General features: G+C 37.3%; 1 protein-coding gene and 1 long non-coding RNA gene across 5 annotated transcripts; one reads left to right on the top strand and one right to left on the bottom strand.

The window, feature by feature from the left end:
* The first annotated feature begins 217 nt into the window (after positions 1–217).
* On the top strand, positions 218–2185 carry LOC137933887 (uncharacterized). 3 transcript variants are annotated; one of them, XR_011109138.1, is made up of 4 exons: positions 218–306; positions 402–438; positions 729–783; positions 1922–2185. It is a non-coding gene; the product is annotated as an uncharacterized lncRNA (long non-coding RNA). The 3 variants fall into 3 exon arrangements; XR_011109137.1 differs by lacking the exon at positions 1922–2185 and adding an exon at positions 1304–1518; XR_011109136.1 differs by lacking the exon at positions 1922–2185 and having other exon boundaries at positions 729–1295.
* A 675-nt stretch (positions 2186–2860) lies between these two features.
* On the bottom strand, positions 2861–9596 carry LOC137967229 (glycerophosphodiester phosphodiesterase GDPDL4-like). 2 transcript variants are annotated; one of them, XM_068813749.1, is made up of 10 exons: positions 9384–9596; positions 9144–9283; positions 8057–8350; positions 7211–7326; positions 6390–6891; positions 6148–6186; positions 5716–6000; positions 4990–5129; positions 3801–4284; positions 2861–3389 (listed from the first exon to the last, which is right to left on the bottom strand). In XM_068813749.1, exons 2-10 carry the CDS (start codon positions 9250–9252, stop codon positions 3079–3081), a joined length of 2280 nt encoding a protein of 759 aa, XP_068669850.1. In that variant the 5' UTR covers positions 9253–9283; positions 9384–9596; the 3' UTR covers positions 2861–3078. The 2 variants fall into 2 exon arrangements, with proteins under 2 accessions (XP_068669850.1, XP_068634053.1); XM_068777952.1 differs by having other exon boundaries at positions 6492–6891; positions 9384–9595.
* Between the last annotated feature and the right edge of the window lie 1841 nt (positions 9597–11437).

The following is an 11437-nucleotide window of genomic DNA, read 5'->3' as shown; positions in this document are numbered from 1 at the left end:
TTTTTCACCATTTTATTGTGTTTGAGCATTTTATATTATATTACATGTTTTTTTATCATTTTGTTATTTATTTTATATTGTTATATTATATACATAAAATGCATTAAAGGACTTTTTTTTTTCATTTTATATTATATTAAATGAGTGTATATGAAAGGTTTGCTTTCATTATATTTCACAATATATGCATAAAGTATGTTATTAACCTTGCAAATGGGTTCTTCCCCGCCTTAGGGTTTTGTGTTTCAAAGGCTTTGACATCTCCCTTGTTTGCCTCGAGTCAGTTCCAGCGCCGGAGCAGCCATGGTACGAAATCTTCTCTCCGTCGTTTTCTACCTATTTCTCCGTCTTGCATCGTTTTCAGTTTTTTAGGGTCTGTAAGCATTTCTGTTGTATGGCAGGTGAAGTACTCGAGAGAACCGGATAATCCAACCAAGGGTAAGTGTTGATTCTTTGCGGAATTTTCTTTTTCTTTCCCTTCTACTTTTTCTTTAGTGGAATACTATTTTATGAATTGTTATAATCCTATGTTATGAGATAGTTGTTGGTTAGAAACAGGGGTATTTTTTGTCCCAAAGACTATGAATCGTGAGAATATCATCTTTGATCTATGGATTGTAGATTTAACTTCATTTAATATCTAATCCGTAAATTTTTCTAGTATTTGATTGTGGTTTAATATTTTTGGTTGTGGTTTGATATTTTCTCTGTGCGGCATACATGTCTAGCTCCTGTCACATTGAGTTAATTTTGTCTGAGAAAGAGGAAAGCGTGAAGGAGGAGGTAAATTTTCAAAACCAGCATTCTGTTTCTCTAATCAATTTATAAGCAAAAGCGAATATGTGAGTCATCTTCAGGCTATAGTCGTTCTCTTTTTTCCCAAAAAACACTTGCTTCAAGTTTATAGAGATTTGAACTTCATTGCCTTTGAATGGTTTTCTTCATTCGCGATGCTCGAGTCAGTCACTGTTGAATTATTTTAAACATGCATGGGTTTTTAGCAATGGGTGACATATAACTGATTTGGTATGATTTCATACACATTGACGATGATGCAAGATGTGAGGTGTTTGGGAATTTCATCAATCTTTAATGGGTTTTTTCTCTAACCGATTTGTTTTGATGTTCTTGAGGCCCATGAACATCTAAATCCGCTTATTATAATAGGATTAATTAATAGCATTTGCTTTGACTTCTAAATATGTCATACTGAATCTGACTATTCTTTGTCGATATTAGCTTAAATTAGTTAAAACCAAACATGAATGTGCCAAATCCCATCCCTGTAAACATTTTGTTGCAGCCTGAAATTCAATTGGCACCACGGAAATCGAAAAATCAAGCCCTTCGCAGTGGTGCTTCATCTGCTTAAAGTGTGTTTTTTCTTTTCTTCTTTCGGACCTAGTTTAAGCTCAGAAGTTACTCTACTCTTTGGTTTTATGTCTGTCTTAATCATGGGCCTCAATAAAACTCATGTGGTGTATTTTTCTGAACTGAGTTCTCAATGTTGGATTATGATGATTTAGAGAGACCTTGACAAGCTGTATTGAGGGATCAGAATAGAATTGAGCTCAGATGTATAAGGCTATCGGGTTATTTTGAACAAAATAGAATTTTTGTTCTCCAGTAAGCTTGGGAGGAGCAAAGTGGGTCCCTTTAGAAGCAGAATAGGATCCGGATATGGTCATCGCTCATTGTTGCGGATCATCGTTTATCCTTTGCTGATTTACTACTGTTCGAATATCAAGGAAACCTGCATTTTTGCATTTCGTTATTTGGCAGAAACGCCTGCAAGAAGCATTTCGTTAGTCTGCTTGACCCATAAGGGATCAAGTTCGAAGTGTAAGTCTTATTCTGCATGTGCAGAAGATGGTTTTTATCTATTTTGGAGTTTTCATAACTGACATCTCACGACTTGTAGATTATACGAGAAAAGCTACACCACGAGTGCTTGAGGTAGAAGACGAACCTTCGAAATCAAGATGACAAAGTACACAACAGCTTGACCTCCTATTGAATGCTAACTGATTTCGTTATTATTGTCTTCCTTTAAAAGTTTGTGAAATAGATTCAGTATTAACAACGGGTTCGGATTTGTTTGCCTACCAGTAGGGGTAACATCGAACCGAGCCGGTTCATTAGCGGCTCGGTTCGATTCGATTCGATTTATCTGGATCTCGAACAAAGTTCAAGATCCAGATAAGGCTCGTTTGAGTTAACAATTCGAGTTTGACCGAACCATGAGTTCGAGATCCAGATAAGGCTTGTTTGAGTTAATGAGCCGAGCTCGACCGAACCATGGTTCGGTTTGAAAGCTCGTGATCTGGTTTGTTAACTTATCGAGGGCTCAAGCGGGAGTTGTCAACAACCCCTCGTGGGAGCGAGGGCGGGGTGGGGGTGGGGGTTGGGGGTTGGGGGGATTCTTCCTCTCCTCGTCATCGTTGAGCCCCTCCCGTCCACTGCTGTGGTTTACGATTAAGTCATCCAAAACCATTTTTCTTAAATTTTATCTTTGTTTCCATGATCTAATTTTCTAGTTCTTGAATCAGAACGATCTGATGGATAAAACTAATGTTGTTTTTTAAAGGAATGTTTTTATGTTTGATTATTGCATAAAATTTATGTATAATTATGTAACTTTTATGAATAATTTTTTACATAGTATATAAATAATTTTATGCAGGATTAATATATAGAAGTTATGTCCAATTAGAGGTTATACCCAATTTTATGTAAAATATATGTATAATTTTATATATAATTTATTAAATTTGTATTTTATGCGAAGTTTTAAATGTAAGTTAAAACTCAAATTTGAACTCGATTACAATTTTAGGTTCGAGGCTAGACTCGTCTCAAACATAGGTTGGTTCGGGTTTGATGCTATGAAGTTGTAGCACCAATTCTCGAGAAATAGAAATCAAAGATAAAAAGGGAAGATCGTGGTTGATGGACGTCCATATCACTAAATTATCTAGTGCTTACATACGTAGAGGATGGAATTTGTTTGGGAGGGAAGAAGGAACACTAAAACTAAGAGTAAGGGAGAGACCCCCATGCCCCACCTGATGTGGGAGTCTAGAATAGCAGAAGGCATCCGAGTAGCATCAGTATTGAAACAGAGATGGAGGTGGTAAGCCTTGGCTGTGCACTTTGCTGTGCACTTGGCGATGGCAGAGAGGTTGGTGATCCGGTGGATTCTCCGGTTGTTGGTGGGTTTTTGGATACTGGAGGCAGAGGCTGCTCTGCTACATCCGAGTCCTTCAGTACTGGGAGTGGAGCTGCTGCTGGTGGCATATACTGAGAAGTGATTAACTGCAGAAGGGCTCCTGGTTGAACTGGATCCATAAAACTAGGCGCCTCCTTGCCCTTGTTTATACATGAATTTCCTGCTCCAAAACAAAGCAATGAGGTGAATGCAACTTTCTAAAGAACACGACAAACCAAAGTAACGACACTCCCTCTGGACAATTAGCCGAAAAGATGTAGTGTGGGTGGTTTTTGTGTTTGTAACAGGCACAGAAAAAGTAGGCTTTCTGATAATGTACTAACAGGATTTCACAATCATACCCTCCAGTGAACGTAGTGGATTAGTTACTACCACCAAAAGGAACTGTTTGGAGGCTATTAAAGGCTTCAAGCAGGAAATGAATAGTGTACTGATGGCCATTCTTTGATGCTCTATTAGTTTTTTTTTTCTTGCTTAAAAAAAATAGTGTTCTTGGACAAGAACTAGTTGTCTGTCTATCACAATGCTAACAGTAATAACAACAATTAAACGGTTATATCGAATCACTTACTTTTGTATGCCTTGGACGTCCCAGGATAATCAGTGATGATCCCGCCCACTTCCCCTGCCTGGACATAAGTGTTGATCTCCACTATGGGATCAGAGAAGAAGTCCCATGCTTGAGAAACAAACTCATTTTTAAGTGTGAAAACATATGCCTCGAGACCAAAAGCATGCAACTTGCGCACAATATCAGTAGTGCCCAGCAAGAATGCTTTATTATCCGGAAAAATTGAGGATTTGTCAATGGCAACAGAATCTGCAAACCCCTTGATGTCCGCAAGTGTTGAATTTTGAGCATCACGAATGGTTTCATCAACCTTGTACATGAGCTTATACTTTGTTTGCTGCTTGAACTTGGTTAGAATAGCGCTGTCTGTGGATTGGATTGTGATTTCTGGACTTTTTGAGTCATTATAACTTGAATTACGTAGACCAGTAAGAACAGCATTGATTACATCAAGTCCTTGCTTCTCTGCAAGATATGCTGCCCACTGCAAAAATATAAATGAAAAAAAACAAAAGAGTTATCCAACTTTTCACTTTTGTGTAATAAAGAGACATTTACAGCAAACATGTTTCTTGTTCACAAGTTTTCTCTTTTAGGTAAATATAGAGACATTTACAGCAAACATGTTTCTTGCTCACAAGTTTTCTCTTTGAGGTAAATAAAGAGACCTTTACAGCAAACATGCTTCTTGTTCACATGAGGAGAACAAAACCATACATCCATGTTGCAAGATATAACATTAGAACCAGTTCAAGGTAACATCCAATATTTTTCTAAGCAAGCAACAAGTTGACATAACTTATGTGTCCCAACACTTATATACCAGATTAATTTGTTTGAGCTGCCAGAATATGTCCTGTCCAGACTTAATTCAATATACTGAAACCTTTCCTCGACCAGATATGTGTAGATTTTTCTCCCACGAAAGATTCTTGTGAGAAGCCACAGACACAAGCATCAGGAAAAAATACTCTGCTTCACAGTCTGAAGGGTAACACCATAGATAGGCTTGAGACATACAATCAGACAGAATGGCAACTTAGTTATCGATTCAATAGTCTACTGGATGAATTTACATTTCCTACTTTAAAACATTATCTTCATTTAATCAGGCACCTAGGCTTCCACAATCACAGGAATTCTTTTGACCTCTAGCACTAGTATTGTCATAATAAGTCTAGGAACCCACCTTCACGTTAAGTAGAACCCCTGAAATTGGCTGAGTTTTGGCAAACTTTAAAAAATCTTCTAATGTCATGAATCTTCCTGTATTTGCATATGCTGGATTCCTCTGAAGTTTGTAATCCGAAAAAGGTTTGGATATCAAAGCTGCAAGTTAAGCAGATAACACTTAAACACAAATCAATTTACTTTTCAACGTTTCTGGAAGCAAAAAAATACAAGGATAAACATGCATTCTGAGTCATTATGCTTATCTGAAGATGAGAAAGAAACAGGATGTTTTTGAAAAAAAAATAAGTTGGAGCCAAATAGAGCAGTTTTTTACATAAGAACCTAAATGCACGTGTTAAATTTAAAAAAGAAAAAAAGCCAACCCCAACTGTACCTTACAAGGATATTTTTCATTACAATATTTTCTTGTATAAAAAATAAAGATTACAGAAGGGTTTGTACCTGTGCATTAGCTATAATATTGTCCGTAAAACATTATTTATAATACTAACCAATCCTAATTTAACATTATTCGACAACATTGGTCTATTGTATGTCTATTCTCTATCCTACATTCCTCGCCTCAGGGATTTTTAAAATGATAACAATATTTTATAAAACCAGCAAGAACACAAGAGGAAACGCAAAAAAACAGATTAAGCATTTGTGTCACCACAAGAGTTTCTATGATGGAACTTCCTCAAGACAGGCAAAAAGAAGAAGGGATGATGATTTAACTCACGCTTCAAGCCTTGAATTTCAGCCCATGTGGCGTTGAAGGAAAAAACTCCATTGGCATTTTGAATATCTGGAACCTTTGTAAGACGGGCATATAACGGAGATTGAGCAACATTTGTTCCAGTTAACAAATCAATTGAAGTCAAGCAAACAGGGATTCCATCTGATGTCATTTGAACTGAACAATCAATAACCTCTGCACCATCTTCAACAGCTTTCTGATAAGCCAGATCGGTAGAGCCAGGATAGAACCCGCTAGCACCGTAGTGTGAGACAATGACTGGCTTCTCTGAAACACACATAAGGATAAGAAAAAACAAAACATAATAAAGACCGTGTCAGGTCTAAGTTGCGTGGGTTATAAAAGAACTTTATAACAGCGGTTATAGACCCTAGAACTTAAATGACTAGTAAGACTCCCATAATGGTATCATACCTTGTCCAGGGCTTTTTCTGTTTACATGAGCAAAACAACCTGCATCAATTGTGAAAAGAGTCAACAGCTGAGGAGAAAAAAGGGCGTTCCGGCTTGCAGCAGCCAGCCAATGTACTCTAAGATTCTTTGACACAACCTGACTAATCCAGGTAAAGTATGCTCTCTTGGCAAGCACCAGACAGCAGCTGGACAACCCTCGATGCAAGTAAATATTATTAAGTGCATCAAAGAGAAAATTTCACCTATTGCTTCTGACGGTGTTATGGGGAAGTCTGACATCAAACCATCAACAGAGAAGTCGGGATTGTCAATAAATGATAAAGCCTCAGTTACAGGATCATAACTGTAGTTGTATGCAGAAGGAACATCGTTTGCAAAATCTGCAGCAAACACTTGAAGCCCTTCCTTGTGAGCATCTGATACAACCGAAGTATGTGGCAGTAGATACGAATTCACATCAACTGGCCGGATGTAACTCTTGGGAACAAGAATTCCTGAAGCAAAAGTCTTCACAAATGTGAGATTCTTCAAGAGGGAGCCATAAGATTGGTTGGTGGATGGCTCAATAGCATCTGGTAGTAGAAAACGGAAGACCAGTTTTGTACGGGTTGCCCTAAATCTTTGGACAATACTTGTCAGGAAGCTCACTTCAGGTGATGAGATGTAATCTACAACTGTGCGCCTGAATACCCCAAGCACAAAACTTCTCATACTTAAATTATGCTCCCTGAAGAACAAATCATGCTGCAATAAGGGGACAAAAAGAACCATATGAATCAGGTCAGAAACTTAAATCAGGTAATCAACAATCAGACTTTCCAATAATAATATCTTTCCATTCACTTTTTGAATCAGGTCAACAGCAAGGAATAAAATGAAAAAAACATGAGGCCAACAAACAGGAAACTAAAAAAAATTCGATTTTTCCTGAACTGCAAATCCTCGAAGCTTCTACTCCCAAATTCGCTAGGTTAATGGCAATTTAAACCAACCTATTTCTCTTAAATTAAACATTACTTGAGATAGGAAAACAACAAAAAAGTAAGAAAGTTTTACGAGTTACCTGAATATTCAACCAATATCCTGGCGGTTTCACATCGCGTGCCATTTGCTCAACAGTATTGATAGGGTAGAGATTACCATCAAATACACTAGGCCGAGAAAACAAGCCTTGAGTTACTGTACTTGTCCAAGACAGCAAAAACCATTCGTAATAAGAGACAGAATTTAATAATTCTCCAAAATCCCAGTAAAAAGAAAATTTCTCTGAACATGAAATGAAGTTATTCCTCTTGCTTTCATAGAAGGTATTTAAAAAGTGATGTAAAGATTCTTTTTTCTTTTTAATCTTCTTTAAATGGTTATGTCTAGATTTTTAAGATGATATAGAAACATTAGATTAAAAAAGCGAGCATAGGAAAATTGCTCAGGAGTAACTACAAATGGATGTGTTGGTTGATCTTGGAGCTCATCTTACATAGGAGTGATGATTAACAGAAGGAACCGAGATATAATACATCTTCTTCAAAAAAAAAACAGAAGGAACTGAGATATATACTTGTCCACACACACACAAAAACCAGTCTGGTTAAGAATCCAAGCTAAAATATTCTACCTAAATGCATACAGAGCCATGAGCACCACTTCCAACAGAATATAGAAGAGCTTACTACGGAGTTTTATTAGAAACTTAGTGGATCTTGAATCTGTTAATACAGTCTCCATGAAGCATATGTTCTTGCTAGGGAGTTACTTTCAAGTCCCACAAAACCATTCAATCTTTTTTTTTTTTTTTTTTTCTGTTACAGATATATCACTAAAATGGTAAAGCAGCAAGAGAAGTTGCACAGCATTTGCTTATATAAAGTGCATCTAAATAAAATAAAACATAAAAGTTTAGTAAACGTACATGTGACATTTGCTAAGTCATTTAAGGTATAGTCCAGAGAGAACCACCCTTTCTGTGGAACCCCATTCACAAAGTAGGATTTTTGTCCGTTAGGAAAAAAAGAAGCAATATTTGTAGCATTGTTTAGTTTTACATCTGGAGCACATATGCCAATGTTATCCTTCGTTAATTGAACATCGCAGAGCACAACCACATCTGGAAGACTTGTTAGCAAGCTAAGCAAGTAGGCAGTTGTACTAGAATCAGGTAAAAGCCCAGAAAAGCCACCCCTAGCAATCACTATAGGTGCATCCCCTGAAAAAGAACGTAAAAAACACCATGAAATGATAAAGTAAATCAATGATGTGATTCAGAAAACTTTTTTCTTTTGGTTATGAAACAACAAAACCTTTCAGGAATCTCAAAAAAGGATTTGAATATCCTCTACCAAAATTCTTTATCATGTCAATAATAACGAGAAAAATGTCTTGAACCTAATCAGATTACTATCTGAAGTAGGTTAGATGGGTAACAGACGTTACCCATGCTAATCACTTCTCCAGTTAGGGGGCTTATGGACAAAGTCCATCCTTTCATTTTACTCTAATCAGCCCAAACCTCTAGTTGACGGTGCTTTCCCACCATAAATACATTTAAATTTGTTTTGGCGCCTTTTCTGCAAAAATAGATAGTTTTCGCTTCCTCAAATTGTAAGACGGCTATATAACCAATCAAAAAAGAAAAAAAGAAAAGTAAGAGCATGGAGGGGTAAGCAAGAGAGTGCTGATCATCACCAACAACTACACGCCGTTGCAAGATTCCGCAACCATGCTCCCAAAGCATCCCCCCCCAAAAAAAACAAAAAAAAAAGTTCTTCGAAACCTCAAAGGGAACACTGCCCAACCACAAAAATCAAAACGACAAAAATCGTCGCAGATCTCAACTTTTCTCAAACCAGACAATTCGCCAAAAAGAAATCCAACTCTGTAGACCTCCGAACGAACTTTTTGGTACTCCAAACCTCATAAAAAATTAATGCAACCAAATCACCACGAGAACAGCAAAGAAGCCAGAAAAAATAAAAAATAAACAGATAAGCAGGCCGTACCATTTAGAGTCTTCCAGAGAGAAGTGGAGTTCCGACCTCCAGATCTCTGAGCTGCAACCAGAGCTGACTGGACAAGAACGAGAAGCAGAAGAAGTCGAAGGCTCGGCATTGCCTGTAAATGCAACCGGGGACGATATTTCCTGCCAACAAAGCTCGATATTTTTAGGGCTTTTCTGTTCTACTCCCTTCCCTCAAAACGAGAGAGATCAAGAGACACAACCACCCACACCTCCTTCTTACAATTTTATAGGGAAGAAGTTGCTGGAGATGATAGACAATGACAGAGAGCGCAGAAGCAGCGTGGAAAAGCGCAGCCGAATTTCCCTCACCGGTGGCCCGCAGGTACTCCGTTTTCATTTTGGTCGCCTAGTCCTCGCCGGTCCGATTCCTAGATGCTTCCATTTGGAGACGACGACGACTGTTTTCTGAGGAGTGGGATTTTTGTCTTTTTGTCGGCCATTTTTTTGGGTTGACGTTGATGGATTCATGATGGGGATTTCTGGGTAACCTCTCAAACCCAAGATTTTTTATCCAAAGATCAGAGATTTTGAAAACTTTTTGATAGAATACAATCTTTTGATCTAGATAGGCCCCTCGTAAATTTTAGTTAACTCGGTTAGGACGACTCAGTGAGTTGGAAAACTTTACTTGGACTCTCTCTCGTCTCATTGGGTCTTTGGAGAATTCCTTGGGCAAAACAAGAACTGAAGGACTCCTCTTCCCTTTTGTGGTGGCTTAGAGGGGCCATAATGTGTTGATGGTGCCTTCCTGAATTTAAGTTAACTCAGTTGGGACTTGACTAAGTGAGTTGGAAAACCTTGCTTGGACTCTCTCTGTCTTACTGGGTCTTTGGAGAATGGACTAGAATTCCTTAGGCAAAACAAGAAGTGAAGGAGACAACTCCCTTTTTTTTTGGTGGCTTAGAGGGGGCGATAGTGTTGATGGTGTCTTTCTATTTCGCCTTGACCGAGAGGGCACTTGATTCCTTTTTCGGTGAAGTTGGGTGGACTTCAATATCGCATGATCTTTAGTATAATCAAGAGATAGGAAGAGGGGATGCCCCTTCCCATTACATGGTGTAGGATTGTGTTGCCACTCCCTTTTTCATATGACCAAGAGGAGGAACAACATTACTCACCCTTTCTTGCAAGTGAAAGTCGTGTTTCATCCCATGTCTTCCCTACCTTCTAACTCTCCCCCTCAAGCTAAAACACGTAGTTTAAGTTTATTACAAAGTTTGTCTTCTTGTTACATAAGCATACAAAGAACATAGAAAAAATTATTCTTCAATAACAAAAAAGAAAAGAAAAAAAAAGTATCTTGAAGAGACTCAAGTTATGTGGCTTCTAGAGTCTTTAACCTTCAACATCTTTGTTACAAATTCTTCATTTTCCATTATTTCCCTTACTTGAATGTTCTTAAATATAATTTGTGGAATTTTTCATTATTGGTCACTAAAAAAATTTATTGTAGGCTTTTACCAAATATCTCATTTTGTTTACTTCTTCTATTTCTCCCCTTCAAACTGGGGATCAAAAGACACAAGGACCCAACTTGGAAAAAATAAATATAGGAGAAAAAAAAAAACACTACTAGTTAAACGACAAAATTTCACACACCAATTAAAAAAGGGTCAAGTCTGAAAAAAAAAAAAAAAAGGATTGAGATGGGTTATGTAGAGAATTCCAGAAAAAAATACTTGAGACTATTCAAACACTTTTTTGGAATTGTGGTAAAGTATGACATTATCTTATCACAGAGGAATTATATACTTGATTAGCTCAAAGAGACTGGTAAATACTTCAATAGACTCTGCAATAGACACTAATGTTAAGTTATGTATTGGTTCGGGACAAGAAGTTTTATGTTGGGAAGTTTCAAAGGTAAATTAGTAAAGTTGACATTTCATTTGTTATTAGTATTGTCAATCAATGTCTGCATAGACTTCAAGTCTCCCACCAAAAAGCTTTGAAATGAATAATTAGGTATTTGAAGAAGTCATTTAGATATGGACTCGTATATAAATTTCATAGTCATGTGATATCGAGGGTTTTGAAGATGTTGATTGGGTAGACTCTTTGGATGAAGAAAGTCCACCACAGGTTATTGGTCTTTAGAGGTAGTAATCTTATCACTTGGGGAAGTAAGAAATAAAATATAGTTGTTAGGTCTAGTGCAAAGGCTAAGTACAGAGTTATGACACATATAGTCAGCAAATTGTTATGGTTGAAATCTTTTCACTCTAAGTAGAGAATTCCAAAAAAAAATAAAAAATACTTGACCCTACTCAAACA

The sequence above is a fragment of the Aristolochia californica genome, unplaced genomic scaffold (assembly GCF_029961685.1).
Source record: "Aristolochia californica isolate CCGP_79_NKW_82.1479 unplaced genomic scaffold, dmAriCali1.0.hap1 SCAF_10, whole genome shotgun sequence".
Taxonomy (NCBI): Eukaryota; Viridiplantae; Streptophyta; class Magnoliopsida; order Piperales; family Aristolochiaceae; genus Aristolochia; species Aristolochia californica.
Note: the sequence above shows the minus strand (reverse complement) of the source record. Positions and strands in the feature narration are given on the sequence as shown.

Bases quoted from the DNA above. Each gene is read 5' to 3' on its own strand.
- LOC137967229 (XM_068813749.1), bottom strand. From the start codon at position 9,252: ATGCCGAGCCTTCGACTTCTTCTGCTTCTCGTTCTTGTCCAGTCAGCT. The intron at 8,351-9,143 runs GTACGGCCTGCT...GTTCTTTTTCAG, and splicing joins TCTCTGGAAGACTCTAAATG to GGGATGCACCTATAGTGATT. The intron at 6,892-7,210 runs GTAACTCGTAAA...CCCTTATTGCAG, and splicing joins GATATTGGTTGAATATTCAG to CATGATTTGTTCTTCAGGGA.